The sequence below is a fragment of the Pipistrellus hanaki genome (assembly GCF_964339955.1).
Source record: "Pipistrellus hanaki genome assembly, chromosome: 2".
Classification (NCBI taxonomy): domain Eukaryota; kingdom Metazoa; phylum Chordata; class Mammalia; order Chiroptera; family Vespertilionidae; genus Pipistrellus; species Pipistrellus hanaki.
The window spans coordinates 132,608,916-132,629,612 of record NC_140504.1 but is presented as its reverse complement, the minus strand read 5'-3'; the positions used below and the strand labels follow the sequence as shown (position 1 = coordinate 132,629,612).

At 44.9% G+C, this 20,697-nt stretch overlaps 1 protein-coding gene across 5 annotated transcripts in view; it reads right to left on the bottom strand.

The window, feature by feature from the left end:
• ABCA4 (ATP binding cassette subfamily A member 4) overlaps window positions 1-2,854 on the bottom strand; it is a 138,373-nt gene extending 135,519 nt beyond the window's left edge. For all 5 annotated transcript variants that reach the window (XR_014794060.1, XR_014794061.1, XM_084873368.1 and 2 more), the window contains exons 1-3: window positions 2,786-2,854; window positions 2,603-2,696; window positions 1,163-1,304 (exon numbers count right to left, since the gene is read on the bottom strand). Coding sequence is in view for 3 of the 5 variants with exons in the window: in XM_084873368.1 (XP_084729494.1) it covers window positions 1,163-1,284 (122 nt within the window). In the remaining 2 variants the exon portion in view is untranslated. The remainder of the gene's footprint in view (window positions 1-1,162; window positions 1,305-2,602; window positions 2,697-2,785) is intronic.
• Between the last annotated feature and the right edge of the window lie 17,843 nt (window positions 2,855-20,697).

The window sequence follows — 20,697 nt, the reverse complement described above, 5'->3', positions numbered from 1 at the left end:
GGTATTGCCGCCAACGGAACTGAAAGCATCGGCAAAAGAGGATTTGGAACGTGTCCTTTCCTGCTTGTAAACCTTATTTAGTCCACCTTCAAAATACTTCCTGACCTTTGTCTTAGCCTTTGATGTCCAAGAAGGCTTTAAAAAAAAAAAATCACAAATTCGTGTGCCGTCCTTGTGCAGAGGCCACGCTAATCTCCTCGGTATCGTTCTGCTTTTACTATGTGTGCTGCCCAAGCAGGCACTGTCCAAGAAGGCCTTTTGATGGTTTTCCTTTTAAAAAAAATATTTTTTATTAATTTTATAGAGAGAAATGGAGGGGGGGGGGGAAGAGAACCATCAATGTGAGAGAGAAATTTCGATTGGTTGCCTCCTGTATGTGCCCTGACCCAGGATAAAACCCACAACCCAGGTATGTACCCACACTGGGAATCAATCCAGAAACCTTTTGGTTTTGTTGTTGTTAATCCTCACCCGAGGATATTTTTCCATTGTTTTTTAGGAAGGGTGGAAGAGAGAAAGACAGAGAGAAACATTGATGTGAGAGAAACACATTGATTGGCTGCCTCCTGCACAAGCCATGACCAGGGTCCAGATGGGGAGGAGCCTGCAACTAAGGTACATGCCATTGACCGGAACTGAACCTTGGCCCCTTTGGTCTGCAGGCTGATGCTCTATCCACTGAGCAAAACTAGCTAGGTCTCCAGCAACCTTTTGGTGCATAGGAGGATGCTCAATCAACTGCACCATACCAGCCGGCTTTACGAAGGCTTTTAAAGAGCCAGAGATCTGTCAGGGTTGACCAGGGCGGAGTGATATAAGGCAACAGAAGGGAGACTGAGCTTTTTCCACCCACGCAAATGGATGACCTGGGTGCAGTGGACACAGCTTAGGTGGATGTTGCCATCAGACTTCAGGTCACATCTTGGAAATATAAGAACCAAGAAATTATGTCATGTGGTCCTGGTTTGAAGCTTTCTCCCCAAGTATCCTGACAGCTAATAGAATGCTCCAGAGAGGAAACATGCCCTGCTCCCATGAGCTTAGGTGTTCAGCAAGCCACAAAAACACTCATTCAGCATTACACCTCTGTGTGTACACATGCGCTCCAGCGTATGACAGGCATAAGGAATAACTCCCTTTAGGTGGGAATCTCAACACTTACATGGAGTTGTTATAGTTGGACACAATTCCAGGAGATTCTCCCGGGGTGGGAGTTTTAAAACAAGGATTGTTCACATTGCAGAAAATTCCCCGGAGCCATGGCAGAATTCCTGCTGAGGGCATTGCCTTGTTGGGAAAGTGGCCTTTAAGAGAGGAAATGAAGACAAGAAGTTAGTCCTCCGGATCAAGTGGGATGAAGGCCCTAGGAGCTGGGCGTCTGAGGAAGAAGCCTGGTGCTTCCCTTCACTCATCAGCATTTAAGAAGCAGCAGCATCCAAAATGCCAGGCCCTGCGCTGGGTACCTGGGATAGGGTTTCTTCTCTTGAGTGCCAGTGGAGGCGGGAGGAAAAGGGGGGAAGAAGGGGCAGGCAAAATGCTCTCATGGAGGCACAGAAGGAAGTGCAGAGGGGGACCAGAGGGGATCACATACTTCTATGGTGGGAAAGATGAATGTATTTTGGCTCAAGAGGCCTCCATAAGGAGACTTGAGGAGAAGAGGTTCACACACAAAAAAAATAATAAAAATAAATAAATAAATAAAAATCCTCATCTAAGGTTATGCTTTTATTAATTTTTTTTAAGAGAGAGAGAGAAACATCAACCAGTTGAAGTGATAGAACTGGAAACCTAGGCATATGCCTTAACTGGAATCAAACCTGTGACCTTTTGGTGTATGAGACAACATTCCAACCAACTGAGCCACCTGGTCAGGACTCACCAGCTCCTTCTTATGAGCACCTGCCTTCTAGCAGACAAGAAAGTTGCAGGTTACAGACTCCTTGAGCGGGAGAGGGGGGCAGGAAGAAAGGGGGTTGGAAAAGCAAGAGTTTATGGCCAGGAAGCTGGTTCAGAACTTGGGGCTTAGAACTCACGAACAAGAGGGCGAGGAGCAATAATAGGAGACAGGAGATGGTGCAGCTTTGCATAACTTCTGAGACCTCACGTCAGCTGCCTACAGGGAGCTGTCATCCTGCCCAGAAACCAGATGAAGGTTTTCCCAGAGGCACTCACAGGCTCACCCTGGATCCCAGGAGCCCAATAAGTAACATGTAGTTAAGCATGATTGTTACAGCATCCCTTTTCCTTATTTTTCTCTAGCACGATGTATAACATATCCCTAAATTGGTCTCCAAAATATTTAAGAGAACTCATCTATGCTCTGCTCCTTTCAAATACTAGTAAGAGTTTAGGTATAGAAAATAATAATAATAATAATAATAATAATAATAACAACAATTCATCAGTAACCACATACAAGTATTTGTATAGAATGTGCAAGAATAAAGCATTAGTTTCGGTAACACTGATGAATCTCTGTTTTCTGTGTTGAAGGCATGAAAAGATAATAAGCAGCTATGATCCGGCACTCCCAACCCCCAAGACCTTTCTAAACCAAAGGATGGGACCTCCGGGTGTACCAAGGCTACCCTGTTATGCTTACATTCATGTTTGCTGTAGAGTGGGTTGACATTCCTTAGCCAGATCAAGACCAGAAATAAAGACAAAGGCCACACGAGTTCCACCGCAAAGCGAATCTGGATTTAAAAAAAAAGAGAGAGAGAGAGAGAAAGAGCAGTGATGCTAGGAGATTATAGAAAACATACCGGGAGCATAGGCACTTCACCTCAGCACCTGTCTATGCAATAGGACTTTGGTTATGGGATATTTCCAAAAGGACTTCGTTTTTTGATCTTCTCTCCCATACTACGTCTACTATGATATATTAGACCATCTGGGCTCTGTTCTGCCTCTGTTTTAGAAAACTGCATTAGCTCAGGGCTCTCATCAAGGATCATCAAGATATGTGCTTCATTGCTTTCCAGATGTTGCTGTGCCCATGAATGCAGATTCTGATTCTGAAAGGCCCTACTAGATTTCACATCTAATGCTGATGCTGCAGGTAGGAAGGATCTCAGTTTAAGCTCACCTGCCAGTAAGGAAACAGAGGCCCAGGGAAGGTGGGTTACCAGTGACAGACTCAAGACCAAAATCCAGCCTCCTGTCTTTAGGGTCAATGCCCTGCTCCTCCCACTGCCCTGCCTTCTAACACACACTAGACTTTGTGTACGTGGTCACTGATGGATGAATGCATGTGCAAACAATTCTGCGAAATACTGTGATCCGTTTCAAAGTCAACAGAAACCAGGGTTTATCAACATTTTTCCTTCACCAAGTCCTCGTTGCTTAAAGAGACAAAGCAGGGCATACTGCTGTGGGTATTTGCAATGCTGGAAGGAAGACATTGCTCACACCAACATTTGGTTGAAAATTGGGATTTCAATTTATGTTCAATTTAGAGTTTGAGGACTCTGGATTCCAAAGGAAAAAGAACCAGCTGGTTGTTGCAGCCCACACTCTGAGGCATTGCATATGAAGGTGGAGGTTGGAGGTGTGCGATTTTGGGGGGATAGCAGATAAAGGGTATGTGAACTGGTGTAATAGTTCTTCTGCTTAATCCCCATTCCAGAGACCTTAGGAAGGAAACTCCTAAAATTTAAAGAACTTAAGCAGGAGGCTAAGAATAGAACCTTAAATATATGTAGATCAGGTAGGGGCAATTCACATGATCTTCAATCCTTTGTTGTTCCTTCCAAAGAAATGGACTTAAACTCTCAGTAAAACGGTGGACACCATACGGCATGCTGATGAGTGTTTGTTCCTTTCCTGCTAGTAAGGTCTGCCGAAATCATAACATAAATTGATAAGGAAAATGCATCGAATAAAAAGAGGCAAAACCTGTATAGAGCACTGGCTTATTTTACAGTTGTAACTTATTACAAAATGTTTTACCCAAAATATCTCTAGGGAGGTTGTGTTAGAGCAAGCATGTCAAACTCGCAGCCCGAGGGCTGTATGTATATGCAGCCCACAATGAATATTTTTGTGGCCCAGCCAATATAACAGTATGTAAGAAAGGTTTTAATGAAAATTTTGTAACTTAATTTTTACAATATCCTGTTATACGTAATTATTAATAATGAACTACAATGTTCGCTAATGACTGATTACAGTACTGTAATCGTGTTGCATTCATTTCCCTTACGTGCCTTACACACAGGCACCCCATTTCTCTCCACTAATACCAGCAGTGAATGTTTTAGCAGCTGATTGCCACGTCATTAGTCTTGGACTTAATTGTTTGGTGTGCACAACAGAAAATATTTCACTTTCGGAGAACAAGAAAAGTAGGTTTATTGTGTTACGCTTATTAATTTGTGCAGTTATTCAGTGTCTGGTAAGTTAATGTTCAAGAAAAAATATTAATTTTCATTAAAATGTCCTATTATTTTATGTTAACAATTACTCATTTATTTCAGCCCTCAGTATTTAGCATGTCTCTATCAAAATAAACCTACATTTCTATGAAAATTGAAGCTTTTTTTTTTTTTTTTTTTTTTTTTTTGTGGCCCACATAAACTTAAGCCTTGTTTATTTGGCCCGTGTTAGCCTTTGAGTTTGACATGCTTGTGTTAGAGGAAACACACACACAGATATTGTGGGAAGAAGAAAGAGTAATAGACTTTCCTTCAGGCATTCATTTTTCAGGGTTTCCCCTACATTCTCCCACAAGATGGCAAAACACCAGCATTGAACAATTCCCATCCAGTGTGGAAGGGACTGACCCCAGGCTCACATGAAAGCCACTGGAATGTGGCCGTTCTTTCCGGGTATGCAAATCACAGGAGGAGGGGCTGAGCCTCTTCCCCAGGGAGCCTATCTCATTGTTAGCACTGCTCTTCCCAGACCAACACAGCCGTTCCCACAGCAGCCACACTTCCCGTCTCCTGTCATTCACCGTATGTGAGGATCACTACTCTTTCATGTCTGTGGATCCCCCACTGACTGTATGCTTCCCAAGTTCAAGGACCACATCTATCCTCAACTACTGTGATTCTAGCACCCAACACAGGGCTGGGCTCATAATGGGATCCCAATGAAAACGAATGAGTGAGTCTTTGTCAAGACTGGTCTGGGAGGCTCCTCCAGGAATGCTGGAGGTGACACGGAGGCGCAGTTCCCTCATGGTTTTCAGATTTAACAAACTGCACTGCTCCACACCTTCCATCCCAGGTCCTCCTTGTCACCGAGTCAGGTTGGGGAGCAAGTCTGGCAAGGTAGTGATGTAATAGGTGCAATCATTAAACCAGTTGTTGTTCCTGGTATTTTTACCAAGAAAATGACAACCGGTTCAGACTCTGCACATTAGATTCTTCGTAAGACAGCTGCCTGCAATCTTGGCTTTCTATCAAGTAAGCCAGCCTCTTTCCGTGGAGCGAGTCTATCTGGGAGTAGTCCAGTGTGTCAGACATTGACGCTGGCTTGGGAATGGGAGGATCTGGGTTAAGAATCACTGTTGCTCTTGCCTAATTTCCAAGTCTTAGTTTTCTCATCTGTTGAATAGGACCATTCTGCCCTATAGGTTACACGAGGGTTAAGAGTGTGTCAGTACTGAGGCTTATACCTGGCTCTGCTCCCCATGAGCTGTGTGACTTGAGGTAAGATGTTCAACTTCTCTGTGCCTCAGGGTCTCATCTGGAACCTGGTAGGTGATGCCTGGACCCGCCTTCCAGAGCAGTTGTGAGGGTGAAATGAATTCACGTGTGAAACACGGAAAGCAAATTTTGGCCCCAGGCAACTAACATTCAATAAACACAAGCCATTTACTATTGACTCACTTCTCACAAGGACCTCAGGGGCACTGTGGGTGACAGCAGGTTGTAAAGGCTGAAGAGCCAGGAGATATAATTAAAATTATCTGCAAGCTGTTAGGCCTCCACTCACATTCATGTTTCCTCCCTTTCTCCCTTTCTGGGTTCAGAACAGCCCATTTGCCAGATTGGAAATGTGGGGCCTCCTGAGAAACGAACCACCACCCGCCCACTGCTCCACATTAGGGGGCTGGGACCAGGGGAGAGAACAGCCAGCCTGGCCTACCTCTTCCACGTATAAAATTCTCACCCCCAAGCTCATGCATCTCAGTCCTCTTCACAATGCTAGTCACATGCCCTGGCCAATTTGGCTCAGTGGATAGAGCACTAGCCTGTGAACTGAAGGGTCCTGGGTTCAACTCCAGTCAGTGGCCATGTGCCTCATTGCAGTCCCAATCCCTGGCCCCGCTCCGGGTGCATGTGGGAGGCAACCAATCTTTCTCACTTTGATGTTTCTCTCTCTCTGTGTGTGTCTCTCCCCATCCCTTCCATTCTCTTAAAAAAAAAAAAATCAATGGAAAAAAATATCCTCTGGTGAGGATTAACACACACACACACACACACACACACACACACACACACCAAAAAACAATGTTAGTCACACACTCTCATTTAGCTAGACCCTCGCTCCCTCCCTCCCTCCCTCCCTCATTCATTTGTGTGTTTATGGAGTCCCTGGTCTTTTCCAGGTATTATGGTGTAAAGTCCTCCCACCAGTGGGGCCCAGATCAGAATTCATTCCTCCTCCACTCCTTGCCTGGCCCTAGGACAAGTGCGGCTCTGCAGGTGTCCTGCTAACCCAGTCTCTGAGGTAGGGCTGCTGTTCTCAGCCTGTAATCCCTGCCCCTCACAAGACCTCCTTGGTTGACCCAGATCAGCAGCTCTCGTGTGTCTGCGTGCTGGAATCATGTGGGAAGCCTTGGCGAGCCCCATATCAATCACAGCAGCACCCCCGATCCTGAGACCAAATCAATTTGGTTTTATTGTTTTGTTTTTAACCCTCTCAGGTAATTGCAGTGTGCAGCTGGAGCTGGGCTTCGCTGGCCTAGGTAGTGGTTGGTAATCTTTGAAAACATTTGTTGAGAGGTCAGTGCTATTGCTCTAACTCCGTGAGCGTTTGTTTTGGAGGGACTGCTTTTCACACTTCGCTCCCTGCACAAAGACCACCAGCAATTCCTTTCCTGCCCGGCAGGTCCTCACAACAACCCCTTCTCCCTCCCCCAGAGTCGTGCTCAGAACCCTGGCCCCAGCGCGGCATCCTTGTCCTTGATGCTCTGCTGTGCAGGGCATACCCCGGGGAGAAATTCCACAGCATAATTAAAAACATGTTTTCAGAGCAGCCCTGCCTACCCCCACCCCTTCCCTTTAAACATGTCTGTAGCTTTAATTAAGCCCAGCCAAACTCTGGAGGGGCTGGTGGAAATTTCCCCCTAAACTGGTATTTCCTTGTTCAATGTATTTTTTTTTTTTGCTTCCCCTCCCCCTCTCTTCACCACTCAACCTACTTGGGGGAGGAGGGGTCCCAGGGAAGACAGAGCTGTGCCTGTTGTTTTAAATCTTGGCGAGTTAGATTTTTCCCCCCTCCTACTCTGTTTTCAATCTAACAGTGGGCAGTCGAGGCTTGAAATGAGCTGGGGATTCTCCCTTCTCACTCAGAGCCCAGATGGGATTGCTAGCCTGGATGAATATGACCCAGGACTTCCCTGCTGACTTCTCCTAGCCCAGCGGTTGGCAAACTCATTAGTCAACAGAGCCAAATATCAACAGTACGATTGAAATTTCTTTTGAGAGCCATATTTTTAAAACGTAAACTTCTTCTAACGCCACTTCTTCCAAATAAACTCACCCAGGCCATGGTATTTTGTGGAAGAGCCACACCCAAGGGGCCAAAGAGCTGCATATGGCTCACGAGCTGCAGTTTGCTGACCACGGTCTTAGCCTAATGCTTGGCCTAGAACCAAAGGCCATAGCTGTACCCAGTGCCCAGGTCTGGGGTCCTGGAAATGATCAGCTTCCTAGCAGGCCTCCCCAAATACCCTACCCTGACATGAGAGCTGGGACTGGGGAATGCCACCAAGGGGCAAGAGACAAACCTAATGATCTTTAGAACACCTCCCGCCAGGGCCTGGCCCATTGCGCAGGTGCTGTGCATTTGTCCCCGCAGTGCGGAGATCTCTTGTCCTTGAACATATCCATCCTAGGGATGAATTCTTTGAGAAATCTTTTCTCACCTTCTCCCACCCCCGTTTCTCATCTGAGCTCCTAGAACTCATCCTCAACTCCCATCCCAGGCTTTATTCCATTCCACTGTTACTCTGTGATCTTGTTTAGAAAAATTGTGCCTGGCTCAGATCCCATGAGAGCAGGGGTTGTGCCCGCTCACCTGGCCATGTAGGGTGTGTAGGGCTTCCCAGACCCAGTGTCAGTTTACATCTCTCGTCCCGGTGTGATTGTTAGCAGGTGAATGGGCCCGTTCACTTTCCTACCTGCCTTGGTTTGGGGGCAGAATGAGATGGCCACCCTATCTTTGTGGTCTCCATGGCCAGACTATTAGGAAGGACAGACTGGGGACAGGGTGGAGTATCGACCACGTCTGCCTGTCCGGAGTCCTAGGTTCCCCTCCCCCAGTCAGTCATTAACCTTTCCGGAAGCCTCAGTGACCTCATCAGTGGAGGGGGTACTCTCTCGGGGACTCCCAGTGAGGAGTAACTGAGGAGATAGTAGGGTGCCAGGCACTTAGGAATACTTGATAAATGTTAACCTAGGAAGAAAAAAAAAAGGGAGGAAGGGATATCTGAAGATTTTTATCTTATGCCCTCAGGGATTGGGAGGAGAGGAGTGGGGAAAATTGGTATCTGTGTTTGCTCCTGCTTGTAATAGTAAACACCCAAAACCGTAGAAGTTTGAACATTTTAAAACCTAGGAGTTGAATTATGGGCTGAGTATGTTGTACTTTTTTTCTTTTTTTGTCTCTTGGAGTCGCCATTTGTGGAGGCAGAAACTTCCAGAAGAACCAAAAGCTTAGGGAAGGGTCCACAGACCTCCCCTCCGAGATAAAGAAGGCTGTGGAGAATACCTCCACCTTTCCCAGGCATCTGTAAATTCCTGGAATGTGTCAGCAGTGGGGAAGTGGGCTGGAGGCGCATCAGACAAGAGATTTCAATTTCGAGGCCATCAGGATGGCATCGGAGGAATGTCAGCCTGGACTGGGTCATCCTGGGAGATTCCCCAGCTCAGGTCTTCAGCCCGGAGGCTCCATCTCACCCGAGAGGGGCTGTCAGTGTGCTCCTCCAGAGGAGTGGAGAAGACAGAGTCCCTGACCGGAAGACTCTGTCTACAACCAGATCATGAGGCCCTGAAATCCACAAGCATGTGGCTGCTCTGGAGATTGCCCCTATTTGCAAAGACAAGATTTGGCTCAGAGCCCTTCGCAGCCTCTGTTCCCTTCCCTGGTGTGGTAGGTGTTTAAGAGGAAACCATCCTCCTCTTTTTGGGAGCCCCACCACGCACACACAGTTTCCTGTACCCCCTCACAGTTTCCATCACACACTCCTTCGTTTCTCTCACTTCCTGTCACGTGTCTACAACCAGATCATGAGGCCCTGAAATCCACATCCACTCCTTCTCTGTGGCTCTCCTCCACCCTCGGTAGGAGTCGCCATTTGTGGAGGCAGAAACTTCTCTGAAAGATTCTAGACCCTTGAGACCTACCGAGGGTGGAGGAGAGCCACAGAGAAGGAGTGGATGTGGATTTCAGGGCCTCATGATCTGGTTGTAGACACGTGACAGGAAGTGAGAGAAACGAAGGAGTGTGTGATGGAAACTGTGAGGGGGTACAGGAAACTGTGTGTGCGTGGTGGGGCTCCCAAAAAGAGGAGGATGGTTTCCTCTTAAACACCTACCACACCAGGGAAGGGAACAGAGGCTGCGAAGGGCTCTGAGCCAAATCCTGTCTTTGCAAATAGGGGCCATCTCCAGAGCAGCCCCATGCTTGCCACAGGCACGGAATCATTTCAGGCCAGCAGCCAGTCCTCGGGTACACCTTTGGATGGCCACAAAGAGCAAATGGAGAGTAAAATTAAGCGAGGATCTTAATTGATTACTAAAAGGGAGAGGGAGGAGGGAAAACAGCGGCATACTGGCTTTTCCTTTGCATTCCACAGACAGCCATGCAGGCAGGGACTGTGAACTGCGATTTTCCTGTTTGCCATTGTGTGCCCAAGCACCCGGCACAGTGCCTGACGACTGCCAATTATTTCTTAATTCGAGGAACAAATGAATGGATTTAACAATGAGTCTTGTTTCAACCTTGTCCGTATCCATTTTAGAGGATTGAGTCTCTGAGTAAGTGCTGTTAGCACTTGGCTCCCGGGGCAACTGATGACTTGGATGCCGGTTTGAAAAGTCACAGCGGCTTTGCCAGGGGCGTTTCCCACAGGTGAGCAGCTCGCACTTGGTTTCCCCTCTGCCTCTGAGTCTTGTCTAAATTACTCAGAAAAGGACCATCTGTGCGCATGGTTGGACTGTCTCTTGCTCCTTTTTGTGCTGGTTATTAAGCAATAGTTCCTCAGTCCGAACCCGCCAGCCAGGGCTTCCTTCTCAGGAATTTGGACCCGAGACCAGGCACAGAGCCCCTTCCTCACAGGTCTGAGCCTCAGCCCCACCGGCCTCGGCTCTGTGTTTCCCAGACTTAATCCCACTTTCCCCCCTTTGTTCTCTCAGCTGCAACTGTGCTGTTGCTACCTCCGTGACACCTGGGAGTTCTCTTTCACTCTCTCAGTTACCAGCTGTGTGCTAGCAAACACCTTTTTACAGTAGCCTCTCTGACTGAGACACTTCAAATGTGCCACCGTTGGCCCCTTCCTTCTCTCACATTCCTTCCGACACCCGGGAAAACCCTGCCTGCGTGAACCCACCTTGAATCAGGACTTGAAATAAACCCATTCTCTTCCTCCCCACATGAGGTTTTCCTCCCGGCCCTCCTGCCCTGCCAGGCTCCAGTCTTTCTAAGCTCAGCTCTGCCCACTCCTCGACCCTCCCGGCTTCTTCTCTCAGCTCCGTTAGTCATTTTCAGTCATTTGACATTGGCATGGCTCTACAAGCCTGTAGCATAGTGCATGCTTCCCTGGAGTTATTTTTAAAACATACTCTGGGGTTTCCCAGCTGGACTAGAAGTGAGACCCGGTGGAATCTGTGTCGTATGCTTCCAGCCCCTGGTCCAAGCCCGGTGTCTGCTCACCGGAAGGGCTCGGTGGATGGCGATGGTTAGTTAACAGTGTGGTGTCTCACTGGAGCTAAGACACCGTCATGTAAGATGCACTGCTGTTCTTTGCACACCACGGGAGAAACAAATGTGTCTGCTTCACTGTCACCTGAGCGTGAGCTGCGTCCCAATCTCAGAAACGTGAGAATGTGAAACCCGGCGTGCCTCGTGGAATCAGTGACTCAGTATTTCTGGGCGGGGAAGCTCCGGGAGAGCGTTGTTTTCTGTTGAGCCTGCTCTCCAGGACTTGGGTCCTTCCCACAGCGCAGCATGGGTGTGTGGACTGGGCTGGCATGTTTAAAAGCCGGGGACAGGGGAGGGACGGGTGGGCAATGGATCCATAGGCGGGGAGGGCGAAAGAAGACGGCAGTGTAACCGTGCCGGGCTGTGGGTGGAAATGTCCACCTTAGCACAGGGCAGCGCCTCTTTCTGTGAAGGGCGCTTGTCAGAGTGGCTCACAGAGCAGCCAGCCGGTTGACCACTGCTTCGGTGCTGAGTGGCCATGGGCCCATCCACGGTTCACCCCCCCCTCCCCCCCCCCCGCCCGCGGTCCCACTCCACGCTCTCCGCCTGTTATCGCCCCACACCTCCCTCTGAGACCACACGCTGCACCTGTTACCTTCTGCCGTTTCCGCAGGGTCCAGTTCTTCCAGAGCAGAAGCTGGATCTGCCTGGCGAAGCCCATGCCGGTGACTACGGGAGACCAGAGCACGCGGCGCGGCCCAGGCTCTGGGCAGCAATGGGCACAGATGCTGCCAGGGCACCTCCGGCTCAGGCTGTGTCCTTCCCTGGGCGATTAAGGGCTACTTTCCCCTAGCAAAGCAGAATCCCTTCTAATTACACATAAGCCTTTGCTGAGGAAAGCAAGCGGGCGCTCGGCTAGCTCCTTTTTAAGAAGAGCAGGAGAACCCTAAAGACACAAGTGGCTGAGCACTAAGCCAGATGGGGGAAGGGGGGGGGGTGGGGAGGGCATTGCATGGGAAACCGAGATCCTCTGGGTCCCCCTCCGTCAGAGGGTCTGGGAATCTCTGACCTTAAAATGTGGGACATAAGCTCTCTGCGTTCATATAGGCTAGGCTTTGGCCTCCACCATAGCTGCTCTGGGTCAGCACCCAGGGTTCGATGGCCCCTGTCGCCTCTACCAACCCACGAGCCAGATCTCAGATGATCTCGCCCTTTGGGAGCCATTATCTTGCTCTGTAGTGACTTTAGGCAGCTATTGGGGACATCTCTGACCTTAGCAGGTGATAAATGGTTTTTATCTCCTGTGTTAACATTGATGGGCAAGTTGTGGCTACCTAGAGCTGTGCTGGAAAAGTCACCGGCAGAGCCCAGGCTCAGCGGGACAGAGCCCAGGGCTGACCAGCCACGCCTGGTGCAGGCTGTACCTGAGAAAACACAGCGGGTGCGCCAATTACTGTCACCCCGGCTCACAATGGGGTGCTCCTGGGTAAGTGTGTCCTCTGCAGTTGGATCCATGGTCCTGAGGGACATCACAACTCCAAGACACCCTGGTACTTCACCACTGGGAACTTTTAGTCTCTACCTCCTCAGCTCAGAGGTTGCTTCTCTGAAAGATTCTAGACCCTTGAGACCTACCGAGGGTGGAGGAGAGCCACAGAGAAGGAGTGGATGTGGACTTCAGGGCCTCATGATCCGGTTGTAGACACGTGACAGGAAGTGAGAGAAACGAAGGAGTGTGTGATGGAAACTGTGAGGGGGTACAGGAAACTGTGTGTGCGTGGTGGGGCTCCCAAAAAGAGGAGGATGGTTTCCTCTTAAGAAATCAAAAAGGCTTTTTTTTGTTTGTTTGTTTGCTTTTTGCAGGTGGTTGCTTTAAATATGGGCTTTGATGCCTCACAAAATAACAGTTTATGGTACTTTTATGGTTTACAAACTGCTTTTGCATGCAGTTATGTCGTTTTATCCTCCCTACAGGCAGATCATCACTCCGTTTTTTCGGAGGAGGAGCCCGAAGTCTCATGGGGTTAAATACTTCGCTCAGGGTCACAGAGGATAACACTGGTTTCCAGCCACTTCAATCCCATACAGAGGCAGGGAGGCAGGAACAGCGTATCCCGCCCAAAGAAACCACAAGAAGTGAAGCAAGGCTCTCGGGCAGCGTGTGGATGAAGTGCTGGGAAAAGAGACTAAAACGGGGGAACAGGGACCAGGCTCACGAACTGATGATTATTATGGACTCGATCGAGGTTTCCTGAGCACCTGTGAAGTGATCTCTGAGTGACCCACGGGTGCAAGGCACCCACAAAAGAAGCAAGCCCTGTGCGGAATCATTCAGGTCTCACTGTAGGCTAGCGAGCCTGGGTTTTATCATGCAGAGGCAATGGCAGGTTTTAGGCCAGTGGCTGCCAAGAGTAGTCAGTTCACACTGGCAGCGGCATCAGATGGATGGGAGAAGCAGAGAGCTGGCACAAAGGCAGTAGTCATAGGGGAGGGATTGGAGTGATAGAAGGAAAGAGATGCAGTGGCTTATTGGAAATAGGTGATAAAAAGAGAAGAAGTCAGCTAGAATGACGGGGCGGGTTAGAGCTTGGCTGGCTGAATAGTGGGGTGGTGAGAACTTAGGACAGTGCCAGAGGAGGGTCCTGAGGACTGGGAGGGAGTAGGAGAGAAGATGGGCTTGCTTTGACATTTTGACTTTGAGATCCCTATGAGGATATCTGAGTGGAGCTATTCAGTGGGCAGTTCTGGGGCGGAGACACAGACTTGGGAACGATCAGCACATGCATTAAGCCCTGGGAGTTATTAGGCAGATTCTCCAGGGACGATGATCTTGGAGAATATGTGGGGTCACTGAGGGGGAGTTACAGCTGGTGAAGGACTATGTCTCCTGCCAAATTCCCAAAGGGAAAAACATTGTAGTCAGCAGATGTGAGCTATATAAATTGTGTTTTGCCACAGTTTTAAAAACAATCCATTTTCCATTGAGTTACAGAAGAAAAACTTAAACTGTGAGCACTTAGTTATCATTTAAGTGATGGTACTCCAAGAGCATTATTTCCATTGTTCTTGCCTGAACAAATGTTTGTTGATGTTGACAGTCTTTTTTACTGTGGTAAAAATATACATAATATAAAACTTTCCATTTTAACCATTTTAAAGTGTATAGTTCAGTAGTGTTAAGTACACCCATTCACATTGTTGTCCAACTATCACCATTATTCATTACCAGAACTTTTTTATCTTGCAAAATCGAAACTACACCCATTGAATAATTACTTCCCATTCCCTCTCCCTCTGTCCCCGATAACCACCATCCTACTTTCTCTCTCTGAATTAAACTATTCTAGATATCCACTTAAATCAAGTATGATATTTGTTCTTTTGCATCTTGCCTATTTCATTTTGCATAATCTTCAAGGTTCATCCATGTTGTAGCAAATGCCAGAATTATTTTCCTTTTCATAGTTCATTGTATACATATGTCATATTTTTTGGATCCATCCACTGGTACAAAGTCAGTTGAGCTGTTTCCACCTCTTGTCAATAATGCTGCTATGAACACGAGCCCACAAATATCTGTTCAAGTCTCAGCTTCCAGTCTTTTGGGATATACATCCAGAAGAGGAATTGCTGGATCAAATTGTAATTCTATTTCATTTTTCAGGAACTACCATATTGTTTTTTATAACAGCAATAAAATTTCACATTTTCATCTGTAGTGCACAAGGGTTCAAATTTCTCCACATCTTCACCAACTTGTTTTTTTTTTCTTTTTTTCTGGTTTTCATTTTGTTTTAGAATAATGGGTGTGAAATGATATCTAATTGTGATTTTGATTTGCATTTCCCTAATAATTAGTTATGTTGAGGACACTTATTCTTTAAATATTATAGCTCTATTTAAGTTTTAATTTCCTTAAAAATTGTCAAAATGAAAGCCTATGTTTACAGTTATTTCAAATATTTCTGAGGATATGCTGTTAGTCAAGAATAGTGCTGATAACTGCATATTTTATTCTAATGGTTATCACCAGTAACAGTAATTCAGTGACTTTCAACTAGTGTGCCACAGAAATTTTTAAAACATGTAATACCTGAATATTTACTCTTTTCCCTAAATTAAAAAAAAAAAAAAAATGACAACAGTCAACACAACAATAACCGTCTGGTGTGAATGAATCAAAATTATACCTTTCTTATTTTTTCGCCAGAATGAAAAAAACATTTTTTGGTGTGCCACAGAATTTTAGTAATTAGTTTATGTGTACCATGAAATAGAAAAGGTTGAAAATCGCTGCACAAATTGGTTGGGGTAAATCTGGAATCTGGACTTGATATAAATGTAGAGAATGCTGTGGTTTCAGGTTAGAACCCCACACATGGAAAGTTATGAAGTCAAGTGATGAGCCATATCAACCGATATTTATCTTCCTAAGTAAAAGAAGCAAAGGTGGATGGTGATATTTTTAAGATTTTGTTATTCCTGTTTCTGAGAGTTGAAATGCAATATTATCAAGGAGGAGACATTTTGTTACTTCTACCAGTTATGCTGACAACAAAAATTCAATAGTGGAAAAAAATATATAGTTAAAAAATTCTATTTGGAAAAATGCTCTGGCAAATGTGTAAGTTAAGTGAGTCAGAACAACTGTCCTTTTGGAGTGTAGATAAGTTTGATAATGAAACTAACACCAATAGGTAGTCTTCAGTTCACATGAAACAGGCTGAGGAAAATAGAACATCTTGCAAGCACATCATTGAACATAGCATATTTCTTTGAAAATAGTAATGATAGGTGAGATAGAAAGCATTATGAATGTACTAGAGGCCTGGTGCATGAAATTTGTGCACTCGGGCAGAGGGTCACTCGGCCCAACCTGCACCCCCTCACAGTTTGGGAGCCCACGAGGGATTGAGCCTCAGCTGTCAGTCGGACATCTTAGTGCTGCTGCAGAGGTGGGAGAGGCTCCTGCCAGCTTCTGGCGCACTGACCACCAGGGGCAGCTCCTGCATTGAGTGTCTGCCCCTGGTGGTCAGTGTGCGTCATAATGACCCATCGTCCCGCTGTTCGATTGGTTTGCATATTAGCCTTTTATCATATAGGATGTAATAAGTATAAAGACAGTCTTGAGACATCATAACTAAAATAATGAAAAAATACCTTGATTTTTAAATTTGAGTTTATTCCTACAAATTCAAAATTATATAATTGGGCAATTAAATATGAAAGTCCTTCAATCATCATGAATAGCATAAATGCTTCCTCTGCTCATTCAATAATATTTGATAAGGTAATAGTGCAATAAATGAGTATACATTAGTTTATGAAAGTTACTCTGTAAAAAAAATCCAAGATTGGATAGAAGCTGCTAGCAAGTCATCTGCCCGGTTCAGAAAGATTTGTTCTCTGAGGGTGACACCAATGCCAAGGGAAGGTCTACAGAAGACTTGTCAGAGCTATAGGTCCCTGTACCCTGACCATAGCTGATTGGTCATATATGTGACCTTATCTGGGCCAGTGAGAGCCTATTCACAGAATTTTTTATTGTGGATCTGAAAAAGATGAGTTTATCATTACAGAAGTTCCCAGGAACTATGAGAAATTAGAAGCCATGCTTAGTCATGAGATTCAGTTTGTACTTTGTAGGTGAAGGGAGGCATTTGGGTTGAAATCTCACTTGCTTTTGCTTACTAAACCTTGGGCCCTGGCATAGGACTGCATTTAAGGAGACGAAGTGCCTTTTTCTTTTCACAAGGGTGCCTTCTGCTCTCCAAACTCTGCCACTGTAAGGCCGCTTCTACACAGCAGCACCTTTTCTAATCTACACAAAAGTGCCATGCAGACTGGCCTAGGTCCTGAGGCTGTGTGCCCTGCCACAGGGAGAAATCTGATCTGCAGTGAGAGGGAATGAAGGGAATGTGCGGAGAGAGGCCAGGGCAGACAGCATAAGTCCCAGCTGCAGCTGTGCTCCTGTTCCCAGCTGTCCTTGGGACACAGCTGCTCCCCTGATTTTCTTTCAGGCAATTTAGCTATAAGACATCCCAATCCTTCCAATAAAATCCCTTTTTGCCTAACTTAGCTCAAGTTTGGCTTCTATTAATTGCAACCAAAAGACTTCTGACGAATGTGAGTTTTATTAATCAAAGAGAGGATATGACCAGAACCAACTGACATAGGCAAAAAAAAAAAAAAAAATTAAAAAAAAAATATATATATATATATTTTTTTTTATTTTCAGCCCATCAGAAAATAACTAAATTAGGTTCCTGGGCAGGTACATGACTGCAATATTAGCATAAGCAGGAAGCTCAGGGATAGCTACAGCAAACTTTAAAGACTTATATTATCGTATCTTTTAAGAAAGTAAAAGAACTTCAAAATGTCAATATTGTTAATTCTGTATTTATTGGGAAAAAGTTGACATTTTAAAAGCCATGCTAAGCAGTATGAAGGCATAACAAGTAGTTATATCAATGTGTGATAGGTTCAAAACACATCAGTCAAGCACTTCATAATTTATCAAAACATTAAAAATTATATCAACTGATTCTTCAAATACTTGGGTGGCCAATGAACCAAGTGGGATATTAATATTTGTCTCTAGTTCTGGGCCAGCTTTTTGTTTAAAACTTATTATTCACTAAGTGTTACCAGAATTTTTTCTAAGCAGCTTCAGAGTGAAACTGTAAACACATTTTTCCTTTGTTTTTAAAAGTAGAAGCAATACTACATAGTTTATCATCAGAGAGAAATGATGAATGTTGCAAAACCATTTGGCATAGAGTATAAGGAATTTCTCCAAAAAAAAAAAAAATCTCTAAAAGTCACATATTTAAAAATGTCTTTTGTCTGAAAAAAAAAATTAAAAATCATGAGAATTTGGGTAGGGCATTTTTTCCTACCTCCTCAGGATAATATAAAATTTAAATATATTACTATAAATTTCTAACTGTTATTAGATTACATTAGTTTTTTTTTCCCCCCTGAAGATGATTATACCAAAACAAAAGTAATTTCTGAATTAAGTAAAACAACATCAAAATACATTAAAAAATTATTTACCAACCTGAGAGGGGTGTAATCTGTGCTTTTCCCTAAAATAGCTGCAGCTCAATGTTATCTTTTAATCAATCTTGACTGTTACCTGACGTGTCATTAGTGAGTCTTGGGGCTCGGAGCTGCTGCATATTGCTTTGACTTGAATGGCCACTGCAGCAGGAACTGGATGCCTAATTTCTACTTTGCCTGGATAGGAGCTTCTACACAGTGTCATAACCACTTGTTATGGTGGAGTGGAAATTAATGACCAAACTAATTGAACTTAAGCATTCAGTGGTTTTATAGAATGATTGGCCCATACGGAGAAAAGAATTATATTTTACTAATTTTACCTCTCTTTTGAGACTCTTGCACATGAGCTGGCATTAATTGAATCTTTCATGCAAGAATGTTGGACTTCAGGTTGCTGTTATTGTTGGGCAGATATTGAATTTTAGTTTATGAAAATAGTACTATTTGAAAAAATGTTCACCTGAACCATTTCCACCAGCTTCATTCTTGCTTAATGAGATGAGACACTGCCCTCTTGTCTAAGCAATCTGGCCCATCTACCTACCAAATATTCTAGAGCTGCCCTGGGGGGACAGTGTAGAGGGAAAGGTCTAGGATGGAAATCCAGGGAGCTTGCCCCTTACAAAGCAGGCACAGGAGTATTCTATCACACCACACCTTCCAGTAGCAAAACTTGGAAACTCACCAAATGTCCATAACAGAAAAATGGATAAATGAATTGTGATGTATTCTTTAGCAATGAGTGTGAACTATATGTACAGAAATATGGTTAATTCTCCATCCACAGTGCTAAGCAGAAAAAGTCCGACACAAAGCATTTGCAGTTCACGTTTACCTATAGTTCAAGCACAGGCAAAAGCAATTTCTTATGTTCAAAGTCAGGGAGAGGGTTACTTTTGGGGGGACATGGTGTACAAGAGTGTTTCTGAGAGTGCTGGAAGCATTCTGTCTTTTGATCTGGGTTTCAATTACTTGGGTGTGTTCAGTTTGTGAAAATTATCAACCTGTGACTATATGATTTTTACACTTCTCTCCAGATACATTGTTCTTCATAATAATCATTTTTTTAAAAAGCAGGTGAACAGATTCAAGCGGAATACAGAAACCCTCCTAGCTGAGACACTTCTGATTCTCATAGCCAATTGGCTTGGAGATCAATGCTTCCCAGTGATACCAACAACAAGCAAGGCTTAACAACAAGACTGCAAACACAGCCCACAAAGGGCTACACCAAAACTGTCCACCTCAGGTAACTGGGAGGCTGACTCACTGAACCATATAGGACACCTTAGCACACAAAGCCACCCTACCAACTCAGGGAAGCTGTGAAAATGCCGAGACAAGGAAATAGATCACAAACAAAAGAAATGGAGGAAAAGAAGAGACTGGATATAGAGTACAAAACCACGCTTATAAGGTTTTTCAAGAATTTCCTAGAAAAGATCGATATGACCTATGAAGAGATGAAAAGGGATCAACAAGAACTAATAAGGGATAAATAAGAAATAATAAGGGATCAACAAGAAATAAAGAATACATTGTCTGAAATAAAAAATATTATACAGAGTCTGGAAGATCGCAAGAATCAAGTCAAAGATTTGGAACATAAAGAGCCAGAAGACACTCCTCCACAGAAGCAAGAAGATAAGAGAATCCAGAAAGTTGAAGATAATGTAAGAAACCTCTAGGACAGCTGAAACCGGTTTGGCTCAGTGGTAGAGCGTCGGTCTGCGGACTGAAGGGTCCCGGGTTCGATTCCGGTCAAGGGCATGTACACTGGTTGCGAGCACATCCCCGGTGGGGGGTGTGCAGGAGGCAGCTGGTCGATGTTTCTCTCATCGACGTTTCTAGCTCTCTAGCTCTCTCCCTTCCTCTCTGTAAAAAATCAATAAAAATATATTTAAAAAAAAAAAAAAAAGAAACCTCTGGGACAACTTCAAGCGAACCAACATCAGAATTATGGGGCTCCCAGAAGATGAGAGAGAGCAAGATATTGAAAACATACTGAAAGAAATAGTGACAGAAAACTTCCCCCACCTGGTGAAAGAATTAGACTTACAAGTCCAGGAAGCGCATAGAACTCCAAACAAAAGAAACCCAAAGAAGACCACACCAAGACACATCATAATTAAAATTCCAAGAGCAAAAGACAAAGAGAGAATATTAAAAGCAGCAAGAGAAAAGCAGGTAGTTACCTATAAAGGAGCACCCATACGATTGTCAGCTGATTTCTCAACAGAAGCCATGCAGGCCAGACGGGAATGGCAAGAAATATTCAGGTGAATATACAGCCAAAGATAATCTATCCAGCAAAGCTATCACTCAGAATCAAAGGTCAGATAAAGAGCTTCACTAATAAAAAAAAGCTAAAGGAGTTCATCACCAGCAAACCAGAATTATATGAATTGCTGAAGGGGGTTCTTTCAGAAGAGAAAGTAAATAAAGATAAAAATTATGAACAACAAATATGTAACTATCAACAAGTAAATCTAAAAACCAAGGAAATTAAAAAAAAAATCTGATGAACAA